The sequence below is a fragment of the Oryx dammah genome, unplaced genomic scaffold (assembly GCF_014754425.2).
Source record: "Oryx dammah isolate SB20612 unplaced genomic scaffold, SCBI_Odam_1.1 HiC_scaffold_11, whole genome shotgun sequence".
NCBI lineage: Eukaryota > Metazoa > Chordata > Mammalia > Artiodactyla > Bovidae > Oryx > Oryx dammah.
In genome coordinates this window covers 46,921,122-46,946,244 of record NW_024070195.1, presented here as the reverse complement: position 1 = coordinate 46,946,244, position 25,123 = coordinate 46,921,122, and the positions used below count along the sequence as shown (strand labels likewise).

Sequence of the window (25,123 nt, the reverse complement as noted above, 5' to 3'; positions counted from 1 at the left end):
CGCTTTCACGCACTGTACTGTAAAGATTTTAGGACTGAATTATTCCGTAGCATGCTGTTGTCACGGATACATGCACTGGCTTCCCTGATGGCTCAGCAGGTCAAGAATCCGCCTGCAGTGCCGGAGACACAGGTTTGATCCGTGGGTCAGGAAGATCCCCTGGAAAAGGGAGTGGCCATGACCACCAGTATTCTTGCCTGGAGGATTCCATGGACGGAGGGGCCTGGCGGGCGGGCTGCAGTCCACGGGGTCACAAAGAGTTGACACAACTGAGTGAGCGTGCACACGCGCGCAGACACACACACATACATGTACAGCAACGCTTCTGTTTTCTTCCTGGTTCAGAATAATTCAGTTAGTCTAATAGGCTGAAGGAGGATTCTGTGGGTGGATGGGATCACAGTGTTTCCCCAAATGTTTGTTCTCTAGATGTTTGTTTTTTCCCATCTGCTTTCCTCTGTAATCTTTTTTCCTTTGTGGCTCTTGATCTCCAGCTGTGAAAATGGCTGGGCCGTCTCCTCCGAATTCCTCTGCTGATGCTCCTTTATCAAAGTAGGGGCAGCATTTCCTCCCGAGGTTTAAGTCTTCCTCCACAGAGGCATCATGCCTCTTTCCATCAGTGCTTCTACATTTTCACATAAAGTTACTATCTGGCTTTAGAAGTGTAGCGTTTTCCTCTCTGAGTGTGATATAGAATATTTCGGTTAGAAAAAAAGTTGTTTCTTTTTGAGAACTTCACTCTTACCATCATTGTTAGATTGTGATTTTTTGTTTTTCACTCTGTCTGTTCCTATAGTAAACACATGATATCCTTTATATACAATTACAGATGTGGAGGGTTTGTGCATTTTACATGTATCTCAGTGGTTTGCATATAGCAGACTAGGGGGGGTGGTTGCCTTGAAATCAGGTATCTGAAGTTGTACCCCCTTTAATCCACTTACCAGCCAAAAGGTGTTATCTAATTGCTCTCACTTCTGTGTCCCCAGCTTAGTTGAGGATAAAGTGATTTTCTTTAGAAGTTTATTGAGAACACCTTGACTCTAGCAAATGTTCACTGTGCTTTTGTTTTTAATTATTATTTTGCTTGAAAAAAAATGAAGCGACTGCTTAGCTCATTAATCATTTACTATTTAATTATTTACTATTAGAGATTAAACTCAATACTTTATGAAAGGATGGTTTCCTATTACAAGTAACCTCTGGCTAACTTGTATTAGTTGGCAAAGCTAGGATGATTACATACATGTCATTAAGCACCAGGAGAGAGGAATGTTATTCTGAGTCAGCACTGGTTGAGCCATAGGATAAGTAAATACTAATAAGCACAGCATGGCAGGGAATTCCCTGGCAGTCCAGTGGTTAGGACTTAGCAACTCTCTTGGCCAGGGCCTGGGCTTGATACCTGATTGGGAAACTAAGATCCCACAAGCTACGTAGCATGGCCAAAGAGAAAAAGAATAAAAAAAGAAAAAAAACAGAACAGCATAGCTACAGAAAACATACAATGTTCAGTGAATGCAAGACGTATGTATGCTTTGAGCCGGAAATTAAGTTTGTTAGAGATTTTTTTCCTGGCTTTCATATATGCCAATATATATATTTTGTTTTATTCTTTCCTATAGCTTCAAAACATTTATTAAATATGTATAATCAGACACTGAAAGAAGTTCATCATTGAAATTTGTTTGCTCTTTATTGTGGAGACAGAAGTGAAATAGCAAAACTATAAAAACATTGTTTCATCAGAAAATGTTGAATAATGAAAAAAGATTTCTTTTTTAAGTTAATTTTTATTTTATATTCTAGAACAGTTGATTTACAATGTTGTATTGGTTTCAGGTGTGAGAAAATTTCCTTTTATCTAGGCCTTTTTTTTAATCAGTAAACCCTGTATTAGATTTTATTCCTCTTCAGCCAATATGAAGTATGAATTAGAATAAAGATCTAACCCATAGAATTTTGGTTTAAAGTTAGTGATGTGTGACAAATTTTCCTTATATGTCTCTTTTTTAAAAAATAGCAATTTAAGTCAGAGGCGTATCAACAGCAGATAGAAATGGAGAGGCTGAACCATCAGGCAGAGCTTCTGGTAAAGAAAGTAACAGAAGAAAGTGACAAGCACACTGTTCAGGACCCACTGATGGAGCTGAAGTTGATATGGGACAGTCTAGATGAGAGAATCATCAACAGACAGGTAAATACCAATATCAAGGTCATGTATTAATGTAAAATAACTATTAAAAAGTAAAATAAGGTGTTCTGGATACAAACTTTGAAAACCCCTACATTCACCTGTTTCCTTAGAATATTTCCTGCTTTTCATGCCATTAAAAAAATTTTTTTTTCAAACTTAAAATATAGGAGGATATGTGATTAGGTTCATTGGCTTTGCCTGTAGACCTCTGCAGTATGAAGCAACCATTTGTTCACTCGTGTTTTATAAACGTGGGCCATCTGTCCTGTTGGACATGTGAGTTGATCGTCTTCTGCCCCTCTGTCTGCAGCACAAGCTGGAGGGCGCCCTGTTAGCGCTGGGGCAGTTCCAGCACGCGCTGGACGAGCTGCTGGCCTGGCTTACACACACCGAGGGCTTGCTCAGCGAACAGAAGCCTGTTGGAGGAGACCCCAAGGCCATCGAAATCGAACTCGCCAAGCATCACGTATGTGGCTGTTACTGCATTGTCTGTTTTCTTCTCTCTGCATTTCTAGGGTCACCAGATGTTTCTGGTCTGTTTCTTTTTTAGGCGTTTTATGGTTTTGACCCAAGTTTCTATTTGACATCTGCAACATAAGCACATTCCTTAAAAGGTGATAGTCAAAATGTTTTTCTCATTAGTCAAGGTGGTTATTCTCCAAAATAGCAAGAATGGGGGATTTCTGACTAAATTTTAGGAGGGCTGCATGACCAACACTGAGGGTTTAAATTTCTGACTATCCCTGTCCTTGGATGACATAGTTGGACAAGTAGTTGAGAACAGCCTGGCGAGCCACAGCTTTCTTGCAGGCTATTGTGTGTTCCCTCCGGTCACCCTTCCCTTCACCCGGCTCCATTGCTGCGTTTAGGCTTGTTGCCCGTTTCTGTCTGTATCTCTCTAATCATGTTGGAGCTTATCCTTGTGTTTCTTTCTCTTACTTTTCACTGGCTTCTTGTGTCTCTTGGTCTTTTTCTTTCCGAGTTAGCTTTTTAAAAGTGTTTGTTATGTTGAAAAGAGTTTTTACATGCCCTGTGCTTGATTGGAAGCTTATGAATGTTGAGATATATGCAGAAGAGTTTCATATTTTTGTCATCTCTGTGACACTGGTTAACAAGTCTTTGTGGAAAATTCCGTCCGTCTTAAGTCACGAGGCTTCATGAATAAAAGTTATGCCCTGTAGAGTTGATCCTGACATTCAGCAGGCTCTCATAGAACTTTTAACATTCACATTATGTGGTATCTTATCCTGATCTTAATAAGTTTTCCTTGATGATCATATTGAAACATTTGATTATTTTACATAATAACACCATTTTAAAATAATAGGTTTCTAGCACTTTAAGATCATGATATACAGTTTTTTATTATTCTTGCCTAATTCCTTTTCCTTCAGGTGTTTCCCTACAGTAATAGTTCACCCTAATGTGAATTTTTCTTCTGTTTTTACCCCATTCTATGTTTACCATCATTACCCAGCCATGTCCAATTAAGCAGTTAGAACTAACTTCGCATCATCAGTGTTTGTCCTGATTTAACCTCTGTATTATACCTTTGCAGTCAGAGTGGCTCTGCATGTCGGCAGAAGGTTTCTTCTCACAGTGTGAGTTTATAGCATTTACATTGTCACAAACTTACCCATTGTCCTAAAACCCACGTGCATCAGTGACAGGAACATTGTAGAAGGCGGTAGAGATGAGGAACATGAGGCACCCTGCCTGGCCCAGTTATTTTGCAGGGATGAGTTAGGGACCTTTAGTTTCCTTTAGTTAGGGATGGTTTCTCTTTGCATTTTTAAAAATTTTATTAATTTTACTGACGTGTCATTGATTTACAATGTGGTGTATAATTTCCGCCGTCTAGCAAAGTGACTCAGTTGTCAATATGTATATGTATATATTCCTTTCATGCCGTTTCCATTAGTTTCTCACAGAATATTGAATATACCGTAGCACCTTGTTGTTGATCCGTCCTCCGTACGCTAGTTTTGTGTCTGCTAATCCCAGACTCCCAATCCTTCCTTCCCCTGTCTCCTTCCGTTTCTAAAGGTCACAGTTCAAGGATTCAGAATGACCAGTACAGTTTTTGGAGAAAGGGAGGGAATATTCTCATCTCTGTCCTGCTTTGTGCTCTGGTTCCTAGGCTGTGGCTTATATAGCGGGACTCTGAACACTTATAAGAATGACTTTTATAGAATTATCATTTGCTTTTATTATGAAAATATTGAGCTCTTACCTTTTGAAAGTGGTTCCTACTGTTAACTGTATCAAAGTACCTGCTGCTTATACAGATCACTCCTTACTCAGCTGACTTTATAGCTTTTGAAAAACCCTCCCTCGCCAGATGCCCCAGAACCTGAGTGAATGGAGTGAGAGGAACAGTGATCACAGGTGGTTCGTGCCCTTGGCTGAAATCCTCCTGGTCTGGGGTTCCCAGGGTGGGACATCCCACCCAGGATAACACATGGTGCTCCTTTTCTTTGCAACACACATCTGAGTGTAGAGAAGGATTGTCACAGACTTTTGCTAACAACAGAGGAAGATTTCTTCTGGTTTCCAAAAACATAGCAGTCTTCATGAAAGGAAACTATTCCTGAGCTGTTATTTGTTCTTTAAAATTCTTTTCAGAATTCTTTTAAAATTCTTTTAGCCTTGCAGTTGCTTTCTGCACTTAACACTCTTGTCCATGTTAATGCATCTAAGTGTTATTAATCTGTCCTTATATTCCCACCGGATAATAGACTAGGAAGGTATTATGCACTGGGGTCTGTCATAGGCATTTTATTTGTGTATTTTCTAGTAAGAGAACAACTAAATGGAATGCTGGGCTCATGCATTCTCAGTAGATGGTGAAATCTCTTTCCCTTTAATAGGAGAGCCTCCTGGGGTTCCTGTCAACTTAAGAGTTAATTCTGGCACCCTTAAAACCTGAGATGATAAAATAATATTCTATGATCATCATTTGTTTACTTTTTAAGAGTACTAATTGTAAGACATGGGAATGTATTCATTTTATATTCAAATATATATCAGTATATTAATGTATGTTTGAAATTGTTTGCCCAAGACATGAAAATTAAGTTCAAGTAGAATGAGCTTGAATCAAATGAATATTTTTGAGTCTTTTAACTATAATCTCTAGATAATGTCATCAGTTGCAAAGCTATTCTAATGGGAAGCACTAGCAGTGTTCTCAGCATAATCATTTCAGGGGATGTTGGTAGACTGAAGATAATACTCATCAAAGCTGCAAAGCTAAGGAGAAAGAAGTCCACCATTTTAAAAAGTTCACAGTATTAAAATTCTGTGTATATGATGTTTTAATTTCAAAAGGTTTCCTAACCAGGAAATAAAACAATTGCGTTAGAAGCGATAATAGTATATTACAAACTAGCAAACACGGTAAGTGTTATTGGAATATTTTCAGGTGCTCCAAAATGATGTATTAGCTCATCAATCCACTGTGGAAGCCGTGAATAAAGCAGGAAATGACCTAATTGAATCAAGTGCAGGAGAAGAAGCAAGCAGCCTTCAGAACAAGCTGGAGGTTTTGAATCAACGCTGGCAAAACGTTTTGGAAAAAACAGAACAGAGGAAGCAGCAGCTGGATGCGGCCTTGCGCCAGGTGAATAAGGGACTAAATCCTGAAACTTCCCATAATCTTCTAGATCAAGATGGCATGGCCTTCTTTGATTGGTTTTCAGACCCCTGTTTAGTTTTTATACCTTGGGGAGAGGAGTAAAAATAAGCGGGATAAAGGTGCAGCGCTGAAGAGGACGCAGCTTTGTAGCTCTTAGCCTGGTGGTCTGATCTCCTGATGAGGAAGGGCAGGTGGTCCAAAGGCCCCTGCTGTTGTTCAGAATGCATGGCGAGGCTTAGCGGGCTGCTTAAGCTTTGTTTTTGGCTTCAAAGTGACCATATTTGGCACCTGTCTTGAACCTCTCTTCTCACTCCAGGCCAAAGGGTTCCATGGTGAAATTGAGGACCTGCAGCAGTGGTTGACTGACACCGAGCGGCATCTCTTAGCATCCAAGCCTCTGGGAGGTTTACCAGAAACAGCCAGGGAGCAGCTCAATGCCCACTTGGTAACTCTGTTGTTTCCTCCAGCTCTGGCCTCAGATTAAGAAATTGACCATTTTGTATAGGCCTTGGTGGTAAACAAACCGTAGGTGAAGGTTTAAAGGCTATCCAGTTTTGTAGCAGAAATGTCAGTGGTTGACACACTGTTGATTAAACGTTGATTGAATTTTTAAAGTCAGAATCTCTGTTTTAAAGTGTAGTGTGTCAATATATGAAAAAGAGGTTTTAGAAGCCTAGGCATTTTTTTTAATTAATTTATTTTTTATTTTACTTTACAATTCTGTATTGGTTTTGCCATACATTGACATGAATCCACCACGGGTGTACATGCGTTCCCAATCCTGAACCCCCCTCCCTAGGCATTTTTTTAGAAGCAAATCTTCCCCCACAAAAAGGATAAACTTTTATGGATAGTAATAGGGTAAATTTTAAATTGTGGTTCCTTGAGTGAAAAGAAAAATCCCAAAAGGGATCAGAATGACCTGAAAAAGTATTGCAGTGAGCATGAGATGCTCACTGAGTCTCACAGAAGGCTAGAAGATGTGTTCTTGTCCTGTGAAGACAGAGCGACTTACTTGCTCCTTTTAACGTTGGTGGGGCTGTGCCTTCAACCTCACACCCGCCAGGTTTGGACAAGAGGACGCTTGTTCTTCACTGTCTGTCCCCAGCAGTGCCTCTTACCTGCAGGCTGTTCCCACTCAGACTCTGTAGCCCTGTCTCTCTTAAGGATAAGGAAGAAAAATAATGGAACTCGAGATTCTGACTTTTCTATCATGGCAGTATGGAAAAATTTGACTGTCTCTGATCTATTGACATTGCCTCTTCATTTCCCATCATAATTCTACTCCAAAAGTCATAAGAGAAAGCAGTGTATTGCAGGTGTTGGAAACTAACCCTCTAATTTTTATATTTATGAATTTGCATCAGAAATCTTTTTTAATATTCTAATGCTTACAGTTAGCATCTTAAGAAATTAAAGCAGAAGTACTTAAGGGTTTGGCAAAAGGAATGGTCCATTGTATGTGAAAGTCTGTCCTCTTTAGTAATTCTCATGTTACTGTAAAATCCTACTAATAAAGCTGCGCTTATTGGGGATAATTTTGCATTTGATGATTTGGAGAGGAAGTGCCATCCTGTAGGTTTTGTGAAGAGATACAGCAGAGGTAACATTTGTTACACAGTAGCTGTGAGCAGTTAAAATGAATCCTATTAGTCCAGTAGAGAATTTTCTAGAGTCTATTTTCCTTGTTTTAGAAAATTATTGTGTATGTGGTTTTGTTGTTAATATGTTGGGTTTTGGGTGCCACAAGGGACTCATTTGTTCACTGAAAAAGTAATTGACTATGGACGTGAGTCTGAGTGAACTCCGGGGGATGGTGATGGACAGGGAGGCCTGGCGTGCTGCGATTCATGGGGTCGCAAAGAGTTGGACACGACTGAGCGACTGAACTGAACTGAACTGGACTGAACTTGGGAGTGCTTGTCTTTTCCACAGATCTGTCCGTCTTCCAGTTATCTCCTTACTTCCCAAGAAGTACCTGCATAGCTGTTACAGTCTAACAAGTATAAGTTTAATGAATTCTTGAGCAAACATGCTTGAGATGATTGTCTAATAACAGCTATTTTTTAAACATTAATTTAGAAGAATGTAAAGAAAAAGTTGGAAAGCAAAGGACTTATCTTTAGAATATTTTATTTTAGAAAAATATCACATATCATCATGTCTGGTTTGGGTAGGATATTTAAAATGAATTTGCTGATATAATTTGCTAGATTATAGAATTCCATGGTTTAAGGAATTCTAAAGAGTTACTGATTTTCATAATACTGTTTCAGTCATGTTCTTTTGAGTTGGTTCTCTTACACCTGAAGGAAACTAGAAAACGTGTGCTGTTACTATTTCCTGAGATTTAGCAATATTTAGAAGCTTTGCTTTGATTAGGTGATATTGTAAATATGTTTAGAGGGGGATTTTTGTAAATATGTTTAGATGACACGTTTGTAAATATGTTTAGAGAGGAACTTTTTAAGGTTTAAGAAATTACAAAGTTTTGAGGCAATAAAGTTTTAAAATTAGTAGTAATTGTTGTACATCCTTATGAATATACCAAAACACTGACTTCTAGACTTTAAAAAGGTGATTTTTATGGACTGTATCTCAGTTTTTAGAATTATAAAATTGAAAGTGTTAGATAGTATATAATTTTTCAGTGCGAGCTATGGTTTGACTTAAATCAATGGAATAGAACTGGTCTTATTTTTTACATGAATGTAACGATTGCTTCATTGATCTTCAGTTCTGAATCCATTTAAGGAGTAATTTTTATTCTCTGTACAAGATACACACTGCATTCTAGTTGAAAACTTTTAAAATGTGATACGAGAGAGGAATATTATATCCATAGGGCCACAAGTCTGGCTTCTATGATTTCAAAGTCTGAATCACCAACTTTTGTCTTACTATACTGGGTCTTTCCTTCTATCCACTGTAAGTCTTCTGAGCATAGAATTACGTTATACAAAAAATTACCATAGTTGTCTCACGTCCCAGGGAGAGACTTAAGAGAACCCATTGTACAGAGAGGAAATTGAGGCTCTCTGAGGTTACGTTATTCACCCAGGGTCACAGAGCTGATTGGTTACTGTACTCTGTAATCTTCTGCAGTAGTGTTTAAAATATCGACATATGTGAGATAGAGTGATAACAGTAGCATCATTTCTAGGGTTTCTTGGTAGAAGCAGTATGGCTGTAGGTTTAGGTCTTCTTTAAATGTAGCAGAAAGTTCGAGTGGCAGGGTTATTTGTGAGCGGGATGGATTGATAATGTGGAAAAAGAACTCAGATTTTGATCTCTTAAAAGTGATGTAATTTGGGGGAATCTCTCCATTTAGGAAATCTGTGCTGCCTTTGATGTTAAAGAAGAAACATATAAGAATCTGATGCAGAAAGGCCAGCAGATGCTTGCAAGATGCCCCAAATCAGCAGAGACAAATATTGACCAAGACATACATAACTTGAAAGAAAAGTGGGAATCGGTGGAAACGAAGCTCAATGAAAGGAAAGTATGTGCCTTGATGAATACTGTAGAATGAATGTCTCCGTTTCATTGCATGAGTCTGACCTTATCTCTGAGTAAAATGTCAGTGGAACTTTTAATGACTCGTGTTTAAATTTTCTTTGTATGCGTTTGGACATTAATGGGTTCTGAAAATAGTATTCTGTCTTAACATAGGCGAGCAGAGTTGAAGGAACCTATTCAGACACAAATAGAGAAAGGTATATCATAGATGAAGTGTTACTAGATATAGGTTAAGCCTGTGAACCTCTCGAATTCTGAGTGGTTAAATAATTTTAATCACACTTATTAAGCCAAAGGCAGGCTGTATGTAGGCTTGGGATGAGGGGAGGAAGACCACGAAAATGAAATGAATTGTATATATAAAAATAAGCACTTATGCAACAAAAATCTTTGAGAGGGAATTAAAAATATTAATCATATAAAAATGATAGGCTTGGAATACTAGATCGTGTGCCTTCGCCAACGGAGCATAATGTGTATATATATATATTTCATAGTAGTTTGACCCCCAAAATGAATCGTATGCATGTCAGATTTTCCTTTTCTACATTCTGTTTTGTAATTATGCTCTGTTGCTGATTGTTCCCAAGCCATAATTTTAGTGTACATAAATTCTTTTTTACCTGCAGTACTATGCTTCTCACTCTCCTTGAAGGGTCTTGGTTAGCCAATATTCAAAAACTGTCTGGGAGAGATGCAGAAATATGCAGACTATGCAGAAATACAGTGTGGATGGAAAGGAGATCTGTCAGAGATTGGTTACACTGGGGGAAAGCGCCTTGAATACCACAGAATGCTCACTAATCCGTCTTTACAGGTTAAACTGGAAGAGGCTCTCACCTTGGCCATGGAGTTCCACAACTCCCTCCAGGACTTCATCAACTGGCTCACCCAAGCAGAGCAGACCCTCAATATGGCTTCCCGGCCCAGCCTAATCTTGGACACTGTCTTGTTTCAAATCGATGAACACAAGGTAAGCTGCAGCCCTAATGTGCAGCACTCACCTCTCAGACGTTTTTAGACATCAGGCTGTTTTAATGGGAAAAGCATACATTTGGTGGTTTGACTACTGTCTTTTGTCCTTTGAGACCAGCTCATCGTCCCAGAAGCGTTTCAAGATCCATTTTTCCTTACCATGCTTTTTTTTTTTGGAAAGGTCTTTGCCAATGAAGTCAATTCTCACCGAGAACAGATCGTAGAGCTGGACAAAACTGGAACCCACCTGAAATATTTCAGTCAGAAGCAAGATGTCGTTCTCATTAAGAATCTGCTTATCAGCGTACAGAGTCGCTGGGAGAAAGTGGTCCAGCGCTTAGTGGAGAGAGGAAGATCTTTGGATGAAGCAAGGAAGAGGGCCAAGCAGGTAAACCTCTGTAAAGATCCTCTGAACTCGGCAGTGACTCGGTTAGGTTATTAAATATATGTTATGTTACTAAAGTCCTTTTTATGGCAGGCTGTGCCTTGTGTAGCTGTTGTGGCCTGGGGCCAAGGTGTTTATTTCCTGCAAGGAGCGTGGCCTGAGTCTGGAGGATGACTTCACTTTCTGAGCTGGCAGCAGCCCCAAGCCCTGGGGATCAGCCTTGGAGGGACTGATCTTAGCTTGATCTCACTGATGGACTCTTATCATCAGGGCTTGAAAAGACCCTCCATAGTTCTGTTGTTGGTTCTGTTTGCTTTCTTTGTCCTTCTAGCCTCCACTCGCATATTCAGAGTGAGGCAGTCTATTACACTGCTATGGCTGTGTAGCTCCAGAACCAGGCTCTCTCCCCATGGGCCCCCACGCAGCTTTCTGAAGGCGTGCTCTGGCTCTGAGCTGCTACCAGGGTCCTCTTCTCCTTTCCCAGTCTGTGCACTTGTTGGCAAGCCTTCCTTTCTTCTCTGGTTGGATACCGCTCCATCCAACTTTGAAATGAACTGTTTGAATCTTGGGGCGGGGGGTGGGGGCTGGTTTTTTAATCTAAAGAATCTCACAAGGAGCTTTTCTTCCTTCCTTCATTTGTCATTAATATTCTGTTCTAGACTGAATGCTGAAAAGTACAGTGATACATTTCTGTACTCCAGGGAAGAAGGAAGATGCACCCCCCTGGCTTGGCATATAGCTTTGATTTTTAGCTGGGAACTTCTTGGAATAACATCTTTATCATGACTCTTTCTAACCCGTTCATTTGCATTTGTCTGGCATTGGTGTTGGGCTTGGTTATTTGGGGAGCAAGGTTCAGTTGGGCAGTGCAGTAGATGACCTGGGAGTCCAGTGTTGGAGCGTTTCAAGCAGTCAGCATAACGTGTTTAAAGGCTTGAGAAATGACAAATTGCATTGTGATAGGATTACAGGCCGCGTGTCTCTTTTTGAGTGGGAAGTGTGGTGTGTTCCATGTTATAAGTGCGTCTCTGGAATGGACTCAGCCTGGATGTTTTTGTAGGACAGCACTCAGGCCAGGCCTGCCGTGTCTCCTCCCGCCTGTGCAGCTCCGTCGGCTGTATTGGAGGCAGTCTGAGTTAGGAACGTCTGATCACCAAAGCCTCTTGGATATCAGTTGCCGATCGGCCACTGTCTTCCACCTTTCTCTATTGAGTCCATCTTATTTTCTCTATTTGTTCAGTTAAACATGTAAGGATACTGTTCTCCATGCAGAGGATGTTGTTTCTTCTATTTGAGTGACTTCAAAACAGTTTTGAGAGCAGAACCAGCCTCAGAACGTGTGCGTTTATGTCCTCGTACTTACTGCTCGGTTGTTACAGGCTGTGCTGTCTGCAGATGGCCCGGCACCATCGTCAGCTGTTTATTTATTTATTCTGGTATCTCAGGTTTGGCTCAGATCTTGGCCGCAGTTCTCTGACTTGGGCAATCTGTGTGGCTGTTCTGGCCTCTGTTTCCATTGCTGAGTTGATTACCCCTGGGGGAGGGGCCTGGGGAGAGGTCTCTAACTAGACGGTCTCCACTGGACCTTTGCCGCCTTGCCATTTTCTGCTCTCACTGTGCTTGTTGTCAGAAGTCTTTTTGTTATTTCACTGTTCACGTTCTTTGATAGAAAGCAGACTTTATTTTGATTGCTCAAGTTTTTGCTATGTTTCTGTTCCTTTGAGTTCCTTAGAAGAAATAATTTGTAACCAATTTCCCAGTTTGGTATCCAGAAACAGTACCAGCTGAAATCAAATATTGGATCGGCCAAAAAGTCCATTTGAGCTTTTCCATACCATCATATGGAAAAACCCAAACGAACTTTCTGGCCAACTCAGTGTATATAGCACCAGAATAGTTCAAGGTTGAAAAAAGAGAGAATTCTGTTTTACTAGAACTCAGGTACGGTGGGCACTCTTATATATAAAACCAACATGGGAGGCTCAGGCATTGATGGGAGGGTTCAGAGAGCAACAAGAAAGACATTGAACTGTTTTTGCACTAAATAGGTATGTAACGGCCCCTTTTTGTTAAAAATGAATGTACAAACTTTATCCTTTTTGTACCTCTCTCTTATCATAGGAATTAAACACCTGAGAAGTAAACCCAGATCTGTCAGGAGACAACAGCAGAAGCCTGCATTATTACTGTTTTTTATTATTTTATTGGTGTATAGTTGATGTACAGTGTTGTGGTTAATTTCTGCTGTGCCGCATTGTGACTCCGTTACACAGATATACTTTTTCACTGTGGGTTATCACAGGATATTGAACAGAGTTCCCTTTGTTGTACAGCAGAACCTTATTGTTTATCCATCCCATACGTAATAGTTTGCATCCGCTAATCCCAAACTCGCCAATTCTTCCCTTCCTCGCCCTCCCCCTGAGCAGCCACAAGTCTGTTCTCTGTCTGTGAATCTGTTTTGTTCTGTAGAATGTTCATTTATGTCAAATTATAGATTCCAATCAGAACAGCATTGAGAAAGCCAAATGAAAAAAAAAAAGCAATATGAGAAACCTGTGGGATAACATAAAGCATGCCGGTCTAAGCTTATGTTAGTTGTTAAGCAAAAGAAGGGGTGGGGCGTTCTGCCTGATCTCTCTGCCTGCCCCAAGCCCTACTTCCCTTTCTGTTAAAGCTGACCGTGTTCCAATGAGTTGTAACAAAGTGGCCATGGGGCGTGATCACAGAAGCATTAACAAGCTGTTCTGCAGTCTGCTGATGAAAATATTCCTTCTCCTTCTTCAGGGAAAACTTTGAATGAATAATTTCTCACGTTTCTGTTACTATTAGTTTCTGTTTATTTTTTTATTTTTTATTTTTTTTAATTTTATTTTTACTTTATTTTACTTTACAATACTGTATTGCTTTTGCCATACATTGACATGAATCCACCACGGGTGTATACAGGCTCCCAGTCCTGAATCCCCCTCCCACCTCCCACCCCATATCACCTCTCTGGATCATCCCCATGCACCAGCCCCAAGCATCCTGTATCCTGTATCGAACATAGACTGGCACTTCGTTTCTTACATGATAGTACATGTTTCAAAACTGTATTCGATTTCAGATCTAGTGAGTGTGCCCGACCGGACAAAGATGTGACTTTCTTTTACAGTTCCACGACGCTTGGAGCAAGCTTATGGAGTGGCTGGAAGAGTCAGAAAAGTCTCTGGATTCTGAACTGGAAATCGCCAACGACCCAGACAAAATCAAAACACAGCTGGCACAGCATAAGGTGGGTGGGCAGCTAACAAAAGCACATTGTGTCCTTGTAAGTCTCAAGGTCACTTTGAAATTCTTATCTGATTTTGTGTTTATTCATCACAAGAGAAGAAAGCCTGTCCAACATGGACTCACACTAAATTTAAAACCACTTGCCCTTCATGTTGGTCAAAGGGCCATAGCATCTTTACTCTCCAAGAATCATTCCATTATGATTCCAGGATTAACTGTTAAAACACACAAGATTAAAACTGGACTTTTTTACTATCTAAAATAATACATGGAGGATTTCCAGAGGTTGAACATTGGTACCTCAGTTTATCACAACTGCCTTGTCTTGTCATTTCTTTCATAGCCATGCAGAAGATACTTGTGTACTGAAAAGAATGTAGCTTTTGCCATATAGATTGCTTTCAGCAGTGCAGTGGGGAAAATTGGTTGCCTCATCCTAAACTGGTATTATCGTGTATGTGTGTGAAATTTCACCCCGTCCTCAGAGAGAGACATGGTGTCCGACTTCCTTGTGCAGACAAGAAGATACGGAAACACTGTTTTTTGTATTTTCGAGCATATATATTCCAGTCACATGCCATTCAAAGACCACTTCCCCATTCTCCCCGGCACTTTTAAATTTGGGTCTTTCTATATATTACGGTTTTTGTAACATGATCATCAGCCCTCAGGGTGAGGATGTGTGTTGAAGGAGCATGTTCCTTCAGTGGGTTTGTAATTTTAGGTTTTACATGTAAATCATTGCTTGGAACATGATAATTTTTAAAAGGCTGTAAGAAATTGGTTGATGTAAGTTTTACCATCATCATGAAGTTCTAGCCATCATGTTTATCCAGGCTGGGGGCTCCATCCATGGCTGTTACTGACTGCAGGGGTCGGGATGCTGGGATCATGGGGGCCCTTTCTTTGGCTGAATGAGGGGTCGCAAGTGGCTTGTCCTGCTGGCCCATCTTCCCAAGAGCTGCCCCTCCAGCACTGGCAGCCCAGAGACAGGGACCAGCACCCTCCCTGCCCTTCTCAAGAGTAGACCACCTGATATGAACGTAAGCATAGACATGGGATTATGAACTCTGATGAAAGCACGTTGTATATTTAACATAGGAAGTCCTGGGCATACAAATGTGTGCAGAACCTATTAGACTCTCTCTTGCCTAGTATGACCTGTGATGGTCACCCTTCCTCTGAGATAAGGATACGAGGTACATTAAGCCAGTTTTAAAAGAAGTCTTTGCTCTTTATCATTTGGGTATGTTTAAAAACTTTGACTCTTTCCTGTATTCAGCTATAATATTTGTTATGTATCTGCTATGTGAAGAGATAAACACGCATGTCAATACCATGATTCTAAAGCTAGCATTCTATTGTGAATAATAGGAAAAAATAATAATAACAGAAAACAAACTACAAAAATAGATAGTGGAATGAGTACGTGTGCGTGTGCTAAGCTGCTTCAGTCGTGTCTGACTCTGTGCGACCCCGTGGACTGTAGTCTGCCAGGCCCCTTTGTCCATGGGATTCTCCAGGCATGAATACTGGGATGGGCTGCCATTCCCTTCTCCAGGGGATCTTCCTGACTCAGGGATAGAAGCTGGGTCTCCTACGTTGCCCGCACTGGCTGGCAGGTTCTTTACCACTGGTGCCACCTGGGAAACTTACTGCCAAAAACAGTCATTCTCGACTTTTAAGTCATAATTGCCCAGAGTATTAGCTACCTTTTCCTCTCCAAACTGTCTTGGGTCTCTCAAAAGTTTATTAGCAATTCCATTTTATCATCACTGTTTATATCGTTTGCAGTTTATATCTACATGCAGTTTATCTATATATTCAGGATTGGTTTTGCTTGGAAACTGTTCTTGTGATAAAGGTAGGCACTCTGAAAGACACTTGGATTCTGCGGAAAGTTAATCCTTCCGTTTGAAAGTGTCAAGACTCTGCTCTCCCCTGGTGTGTTCCCGTGTGTGCACACTGTGGCACCTGACTCAACGATGGCCTGTGTCTCCGCTTATTTATCTGGGATTTTTCACTGTCTCTTACCTATTTGTGGATTGGTCCCGAGTAGACACACACGCTGTTTTCTTGTTGAACACGTAGGAGTTTCAGAAATCCCTCGGAGCCAAGCATTCTGTGTACGACACCACCAACAGGACCGGGCGTTCCCTGAAGGAGAAGACCACCCTGGCTGACGACAACCTGAAGCTGGACAACATGCTGAGTGAGCTCCGGGACAAGTGGGACACCATCTGCGGGAAGTCGGTGGAGAGGTGAGACGCGCCCGACGGCGGCCGCTGCCCGTGCTGGACCCCGGCAGACTCCGGTCCTGGTGCCTTGCAGGGAGGGCTAGGGCCCCTGAGTACATGCCTCCTGTGCCTGGAGAGCACCTGCTCTCCTTGGAGGCTTTGCTGTCCATTACTGTTTGTCTCTAAGTGCTCAGTTCATTCAAAACGACCTCCACCTCTGAGCCTCCCACCGCCCCTGCCGTGGGACCAGCCCCCAAGTCTGCCATCGTCTTCCTCACACTCATCCCCAGATTCCAGCAGACCTGGGTCCTTAGAGCCGAAGTGGGCTCTTGGGGCTTCCCTGCCCATAACCTTGGGGGCCAGCTCTCGGGTGTAGACCAGGACACGGGCTCCTCACTGTGCTCAGCAGCGTCCTCCCAGCCTGGCCCCACTGCCCCTTCCCGTCTCCTGCCTCCTCCTCCTCCTCACATATCAGCCAGGAAAACCCAGAACTTCAAGTCATTTTTAAGTACCTGAGAAAGTAAAATAGCAGTAGCAGAGTTTGTGCACACACGTGTGCTCGATCGCTTACTCGTGTCCGACTCTGTGCGACCCTGTGGGCTGCAGCCCAGCAGGCTCCTCTGTCCATGGATTCTCCAGGCACCAGTGCTGGCGTGGGCTGCCGTTTCCTCCTCTCGGGGATCTTCCCGAGCCAGGGATCACTTCTGCGCCTCTTGTGTCTCCTGCCTTGGCAGGCAGGGTCACGTTGCTTATAAACGCTTTCAGCTTTCTTATCCATAGTTAGTCTAATTGCTTTTCTCAGTGTCAAGATTAAACAGCATATTATATATTTCACTCTGAGGAGCTTCATCGTGTTTTTTATGGTTAGTTTAAAAAAAAAATCTTTAAAATCGTCTCCAGTCTCAGAAGGTTACAACTTTTTGCACTGTCCTCCAAGTGATTTCACAGCGGTGTATAAGGTGTTCTTGCAGAGACGGAAAGTCCCAGCACGAACAGACGCGCGAGCGGCAGGTGTTAGCAGTGGGGGCACGGTGACTGCAGAGCCAGCCTGGGGGCTTCGGGGTGATAGACTGTGTCCTGATTGCGTTGATGTCACGTGAATACAGACGTGTTAAAGTCCATGGAACTGTACCCCTGCAGACTCAGACGAACTGCGTGACTCCTGAAAATGTACATTGTTTCACAGAAAAGGCATATTTTTATGATGAAAGCAAAGGGTGTGTGATTTCCAGAGGTGTTGGTGAGGGACATTTCCTGGAATAGATGCCATGTATTTAAGGGATAAAAGAAAATTTGAGAGAAATTTTGTTATTTTCTAGGAGAGCAGAGAAACCACAGTGAATCCTAATAATGCTCCTTTTCTCTTGAGGTCTGCCCAGCCTTCACAGATGGATTTTAGATGTTCCGTTCTTAGAGGGTGGCTTTTTTGTTGCCCAGATTGATTTTTTTCTGTTTTTCCCGCCAGACAAAACAAATTGGAGGAAGCCCTCTTATTCTCTGGGCAATTCACAGACGCCCTGCAGGCCCTCATTGACTGGCTCTACAGGGTCGAGCCCCAGCTGGCTGAGGACCAGCCTGTCCACGGAGACGTCGATCTGGTGATGAATCTGATCGATAATCACAAGGTATGATTATCTGGGACATGTTATTTTACCTCGTCTGATTATTCTGAATACAGAGGGAACTGTAATTATTTCATTGAGCCTTTTAAGATGTAGAGACTGTGTGTCATGCTGCGTCATAGTCTTTAATATTGAAATATGTATGCCTTTGAGCAGAATCAGGGAGTCCACTTTGAAAGCTGTGCAGGAAAATTGCTTTAGTATCAGTGAAATACTTTGGTTTTACATTTCCACATCTGAAACCTTGCTAGAATTTGGGAAATGATTTCATTGTCTGCCACTTTAAAAAGTATTTTAAGAATGTTTTATTATCTTTTGTTAATGCATTGAAGTAATTGTGTGATGCAATTTAAAATCACGCACGTGGTGGCCTGGAACTAGGTCGTTGCTGAAATACTACGTTTGTGACATGAGCTGCATCCCAGATCGGCGTCTCTGTTTTCAGAAACCGTGTTAGCCTTGCCCCTGGACCTGTAGCAGTTTATGAGACAACCGCGTGAGCCATCAGGGATTTGATTACTACTTTAAGAAAACTGGTTTCCTTGCAATCTCCTGATACCTATGCTAAACTGTTGTAGAAGTCAGAGGTGATATTTGAGACTCCCACTGATACTGAGTGTGAGGTCTTCAGTTACGATCAAATGCTGTTAAAACTTAAAGAATCTTGAAAACAACATGAGGCCTGGTACTCTTGTAGGGTTGTTAGGTGCATGCACAGTTACAACACTTTACTTGAATTCATATATAATTCTCTATAATTTTGCAGTTCAGAAACTTTATTTAATTTTAAATGTTCACTTTACACCTTCCTGGTTCAGAAACTTTATTTAATTTTAAATGTTCTCTTTACACCTTCCTGGTTATGCTATTTTGATCTTACCTGTTAGTTTTAAAATAACTGGTGTTTTGCATATTTATTTGCCTTTTTCTCATTCCATGATCACATTATATTCATAGAAGGGAATTTGTTGGGTTTGAACATGAGCAGGAATTAAGAGAATAGATGAAGAGCATCAATCAGGTCTACAAACATGTTAAAAGCTTTAAATTATGTTGCTTTGCCTATACTGAGACAAATGTTTTGTGAGTGATTAATGCAATCTTTCTCATCCCCTGGCACTCATTCAGTGAGTAATGAATAATGTAATGTTACTTTGTACATAAATGCCGTTTTTATAAGCTCACTGTCTAAATATTTACTCTCCTAGGCACTTGCCAGGTTTTTTATATACTAAAGGTCAACAAGAATGAATTAATCATTCAGCATTAGTAATACAGTTGAAAGGCCCAATAAGAAGTTAACGTATGCAGAGTGCATTGGAAGGTCTACTCAGAACCGTTGGACTACTCCTATCACAAATGGAAGCATGAGAGCCTGTACCTTGGATCTGTGTGTGTGTGTGTGTGTGTGTGTGTTTATCTACGGGTACACCTCATTTAACACTGTCAGTGTGAAGTCAGCAAAGAACTCATCACACTGTTTTTGGATTATTTTCAACAGGCTCGCTTTTGTGAATGATCCAAGTATCAGACTAGAAACTCATGGATAGAGTCAAAAGGATAAAATGTGCTTGATAGTGTTCATTTGTGATGACTTTTTAGAAAAATAAGTTGATTTTAGTTTATAAAGAAAGTTGGTTATTTGAAAGGTCTGGTTGCAGACAGACAGACTCTTAGGGTCAGAAACGGGTTCATTCTGTGGCCAAAGAAGTCATTTTAACCCCTGGCAAATCAGAGTTCACCAGACCTGGGCGAGAAAGAAGAATAAAAAGCTTTTCCTTCAAGGTGACAGATAAGGGGTTGAGCTCCTAAAACCTGTCCTCACAGGTTAGTGCCCAGGGTGCTGTGAAGAATGCGACAGAGGATTGTTAGAGGGAAAAAGGCCACGTGCCAGCCCCTGCAGGGCTCCCTGCCCTCCTCCTCGAGTCAGTCTCTGGGGTGCGTTTGCTGGTGGAGAGCAGTCTGGTGGCCAGCACAGGGTGCTGGAGTCCAGAGCAGCTGGAACACCCTCACAAAGAGTCACAGAGATAGTCTGACGCATTTTGTTTTCTGGAGTTTTATTTTTTGCCTCACCACAGAATCTTAGTTCCCCAACCAGGGATTGAACCCTTGCCCCTGCAGTGGAAGCCCAAAGTCTTAGCCACTGGACTGCCAGGGAAGGCCTGAGTTTGATGCATTGATGCATGAGATTGAAATAAAGAGGGTGGCCACCAGTATTTAAGTCCAACCTATCATTTAAGAAGGAACATTCACTCAGGAAGGCATTACAAGGTTGATCAAATTGACAGGAGTGGTGGGACTTGTCTTATTTTCTGAAATTCTGCAGAAGACCCGAGTCGTTAAAGTGTAGGTGCTGGAGAGCCGCGCATGATGCTAGGTGCGCGTGCCTGTTTCGTATAGTATGTATCCCTCTTTGGGCTTGGCAACTGAAAGTTCGTTTTAACAAATTTGCTCCCAGGTCTTCCAGAAGGAGCTGGGGAAGAGGACCAGCAGTGTGCAGGCGCTGAAGCGCTCGGCCCGGGAGCTCATAGAGGGCAACCAGGACGACTCCTCCTGGGTCAGGGTCCAGGTGCAGGAGCTGAGTACACGCTGGGAGACTGTGTGTGCCCTGTCCATCTCCAAGCAGAGCCGCCTCGAGGCTGCCCTGCGCCAGGTAAAGGCCTGCGCTCGCACCGCCCGTGGTGCCCCCGTTGTCTCGGCTGGGTTACTCAAGGGAGGAAGTTCTTAGAGCACCCTTCCATGCCTTCTCCCACCTACCATCTCCTCTCCGAAGAATTTCAGTGACTCACAGAGTGAGGTTTTCTAATCTTCCCCAAAACTGCTGGTGGATCCTTTTTTCAGCAAAAACATTAAGATGGGCTGCTGTTCCCTGCAAATCAGATGGTTAAAATGGTGAACTGTTCTTCCTACAGGCATTTCCAACAGATTTTCCTACATTTGTAAAATTCAGCACCATGTGTCTTTCTCTTTTTTCCTGGGAATTATGGATATAATGAATCAGTTTAAGACTTGGTTTTTTTTTTTTTTTTCCATGGAGAGGAAGACAATGCTACTAACAAACATATTTGCGAATCTCTTTCGGGCACACGTGCACCCTTAGGCGGAGGAGTTTCACTCGGTGGTCCACGCCCTCCTGGAGTGGCTGGCGGAAGCTGAGCAGACGCTTCGTTTCCATGGTGTCCTCCCAGACGATGAGGATGCTCTCCGGACCCTCATCGACCAGCATAAAGTGAGTTACATACATTCTCAGTGAAAAATAAGTGTGAAAGCCAAACAAAATAGAGAAAACGAATTCATGATCGCAAATACCAGCTGCATGAGTATCTTCCTTTCTGAGAACTGGTGTAAGATCTGGTACGTTTTTAGAATTCATCTATATCTTCCGTCCTTTCATAGGTATGTCCATATGCACCTACCCACATGGATGGGTGGCTGTCTTTATTATGCCTTCTTCATAGACAGTGAACCTTTTAAGACTAGTTAGTCCAAGGGGACCCTCCTGCACCGTTGGTGGGAATGTGAGCTGGTGCAGCCACTATAGAGAACAGTATGGAGGTACCTCATAAAACTGAACCCAGAGCCACCGTATGATCCAGGAACCCTCCTCCTGGGCATATATCCAGATAAAGCTGTAATTCAGAACGACACATGTACCCCTATGTTCATAGCAGCACTGTCCACAATAGCCAAGGCATGGTAGCAGCCTAAATGTCCAGTGACGAACAAATGGGTGAAGATGACGTGGTACATAAATATATATACACAGTGGAGTGTTACTCAGCCATAAAGAGGAAGGAAATAACGCCGTTATGCAGGAACATGGATGGACCTAGGAATGCTCATACTAAATGAAGTCAGACAGAGAAAGACAAATATCATATGATATCACTTATTCGTGGAATCTAAAATATGATGCAAGTGAACTTGCCTACAAAACAGTCTCATGGACATAGAGAACAGGCTTCTGGTTTCCGTGGAAAGCAGGGGGCTGGGGAGAGGTGGATTGGACATTTATAGGATGGATGAACCACAGGGTCCTGTTGTACAGCACAGGGAAGTATATTCAATATCCCAGGATAATCCATAATGGAAAAGAATATAGAAATATGTATCTGTATAGCTGAGTCACTTTGCTGAACAGCAGAAATTAACACAACATTGTAAATCAAGTATACTTCACTATAAAAAATAAACTAAAAAATAAAGCTGGTCACTCCTGTTTTTCTGTCTCCAGGAAGCACATTTTTTCTAGGGGGCTATTTGGCTTCTGAGCAAAATTAGTCAATTTTGATGCACTTAGATACACATTTGAAAGATGAAATGTCCTTACTGAGCAGTATAACATTTATAAAATTATGCCATTAGAATTGTAAATTAATGATTTTTACCTTTGTAAGCAAGACAAGTAGTTTAATAACTGGTCTTGGAATTTTATTTTTAAGCCTCTGCAATTCTGTTCTTAATCAAGAGCTACTTTAAATTCTTCTGCAAAGTAACTTATATTGCAAATTATAGATTAAAATGGTTTATGTAAGTAGACATACTATTAAATAATTAACCAAATAAAATTCTGACCAGAGTTTTCAGGTCAAGATTTTTCCTGTGGTAATACATAGGACTTGCAAAAGCCTTATAAGAGTGGTCCAGAGAGCTCTTCAACAGATTATTTTTTAACCTTTGATTCTAAAAATGAGGAATTTGCTGTGCTAATAGTGTTATATTTTCCCCCCTGGGATATAGTGTTCATTAATTGTCTTGAAATTAAGTATCTTGAGGGTTTTTTCTATTTTTAAATTAAAGTATAATTGATTTACAGTGTTGTATTAATTTTATATATAAATGTGTATATTGTATAATTTACATATGTATACACACACATACGTACAGTCTTTTTTATATTCTTTTGCATTACGGGTCATCCCTGGATAGTGAATATAATTCCCGGTGCTACATGCTAGGACCTTGCTGTTTCCTGTCCTATGTGTGGAAGCCTACCTCGCTGACCTCAACTCCCAACTCCATCCCTCGCCCAGCCCCCTCCCTCTTGGCACCCGCAAGTCTGCTCTGTGTCTGTGAGTTTGTTTCTGTTTCATAAATAAGCTCTTGGGTGTCACAGTTGAGGTTCCCCATGTAAGTGGTGTGGTGTGGTACTGGCCTTTCTCTGATTTCTCTTGGTATGATCATCTCTAGGTCCACCCACGTCACTGCAGAGGGTCTGATCTCATTCTTTGTCTGAGTGATGCTCCATGGAATATATGTGGCACATCCTCCGTTCCCCCATCTGGTGCTGGACCGTGTCTGTTGGTGGACATCTAGGTGGCTTCCTTGTCTTGGTTATTGTGCATATGCTGCTGTGAACACACGGGTGCATGGATCTTTGTGAATTAGAGTTTGGTCTGGATATATTCCCAGGTGTATGATTGCTGGATCATATGGTAATTCTATTTTTAGTTTCTGAAGAACTTCCATACTGTTCACCATAGTGGCTACCAACTTAGATTCCCACCAACAGTGTAGGAAGGTTCCCTTTTCCCCACACTTTCTCCAGCATTTGTCATTTGTAGACTTTTTAATGATGGCCATTCTAGCCAGTGTGAGGTGGTACCTCACTGTAGTTTTGATTTGAGTTTCTCTCATAATTAGTGATGTTGAGCATCTTTTCAGGTGCCTGTTGCCTATTTCAATGTATTGATACTATTAGTGTCAGCATTTCCTGTGAATTGTAAAGGATCTTTTCAGTAACCATTGAGTAACCTTGTGTTTGTTGGAAACACACCATTAATTCCAGTGTAGACGAGATGACGTCATGTATGGTGACTTCTTATTTTAATCACTGTACTCACTCTCTCAGTGATGGTTTGCCTACCCTGCAGCAATGAAATATTGCCTTGTTATTCATAAAAGGGATGTGAGCTTGTATAACCTTATCTGGAGGAAACAAATGCTACATTCACTTTTTCAAGTTGAAGCTAGACTATATAAGTAGGAAAATGACATCACGTTTGCTATCCTTTTTTGACTCAGTTCAGTATTTTGAAAATCTGCTTTGTATTACCATGTGCTGACCATTAGCTGCATTGGGCTCTACTTACCTGCTGGGGTTTGGGTGTCAGAGTGTCTTCTGAAGCCCCGGGTGCATAAGTGCCCTGCAGAATGACGCTCCCTGTGGTATCACCACCTTCACAGCGGGACCAGGAAGCCATCAGAAACACGGGAGGCAGGCAGCCAGGCTGGGGTAGTGGTTTTATCAACAGATTCCTTTTGAATATTTTTAAATTAGCATACAATTACATGCAGTGTTATAAATGTAGTAGTATTTTACAGTAACATTGTTCTTTCTTTTCCATTTCCTTTGTTTCCCTTCACACATTCACCAATAGAAGGCAAACAGAATCCTTAACTTCTTGGACTAGAGCCCTCTCGGTAGAATCCAGTTTCCAAATTGGCAAGGTTTCCCACGTGACCACAAGCCACCAAGCAGTGCTCAGATGGGCCTGGAGGAGCCCAGGACGCTCTGTTGGCTGGCACCTGGTCCACACCGTTCCATGGGGCCTGGTTTGCAGTGTGGGAGTGCTTAAACATGCATGACTGGGTCAGCTCCCCTCTGGAAAGGCACAGCTGCTCTTAACCTCTGCTTTTCTTTCTTCCTAGTAAAGTTCGTTTTCTTTTACCTTTAAGCGAAAATTAAAATATTTTTAAAGTAGGTCCTGATATTTGAAAAGTGGGTCATTAAAGTCTGTGAGTCTGTTTCTGTTTTGTAAATAAGTTCATTTGTTTATGGTTACCAAGGGAAAGGGTGGGTGGAAGGACACATTAGGAGTCTCGGGGTAACGTGCACACTCCTGTATATAAAGGAGGTACTCAACAAGGACCCACAGTACAGTCCAGGGAACTCCGCTCAGGGCTCTGTAGCAATCTTTATGGGGAAAAAATGTGAAAAAGAAGGGGTACATGTATATATATAACTGAATTATTTTGCTGTGCACCAGAATCTAATACAGTATTGTCAATCAGCTGTACCCCAGTGTAAACTAAAAGTTACAGTAGGTCATGTCAGTGGAGTGACTGAACCTTGACTCCCCCAGCATTTATTCGGCCACAGAGACACAGAATTGAAAAGTCACTCTGTTGATCTTGTGCACCTTAACATCTAGCAGCTGTGCATGTAAATGGATTATTTTATCAGAGCAAAATGCCAGCATAGGACGCATCAGACAGCCACTTTGGAGGTTCGAGGGGAAAGGTCACTGCCCGTAATTTGAGATGATCCCCTGG

General features: G+C 41.7%; 1 protein-coding gene across 22 annotated transcripts in view; it reads left to right on the top strand.

The window, feature by feature from the left end:
• Positions 1–25,123, top strand: part of DST (dystonin) — a 514,228-nt gene that overhangs the window by 468,103 nt on the left and 21,002 nt on the right. For all 22 annotated transcript variants that reach the window (XM_040249211.1, XM_040249210.1, XM_040249209.1 and 19 more), the window contains 12 exons: positions 2,024–2,197; positions 2,508–2,663; positions 5,622–5,819; positions 6,151–6,279; positions 9,166–9,336; positions 10,171–10,326; positions 10,510–10,716; positions 13,871–13,990; positions 16,081–16,250; positions 17,692–17,851; positions 20,307–20,501; positions 20,949–21,077. In XM_040249211.1, coding sequence (XP_040105145.1) covers positions 2,024–2,197; positions 2,508–2,663; positions 5,622–5,819; positions 6,151–6,279; positions 9,166–9,336; positions 10,171–10,326; positions 10,510–10,716; positions 13,871–13,990; positions 16,081–16,250; positions 17,692–17,851; positions 20,307–20,501; positions 20,949–21,077 — 1,965 coding nt within the window. The remainder of the gene's footprint in view (positions 1–2,023; positions 2,198–2,507; positions 2,664–5,621; positions 5,820–6,150; positions 6,280–9,165; positions 9,337–10,170; positions 10,327–10,509; positions 10,717–13,870; positions 13,991–16,080; positions 16,251–17,691; positions 17,852–20,306; positions 20,502–20,948; positions 21,078–25,123) is intronic.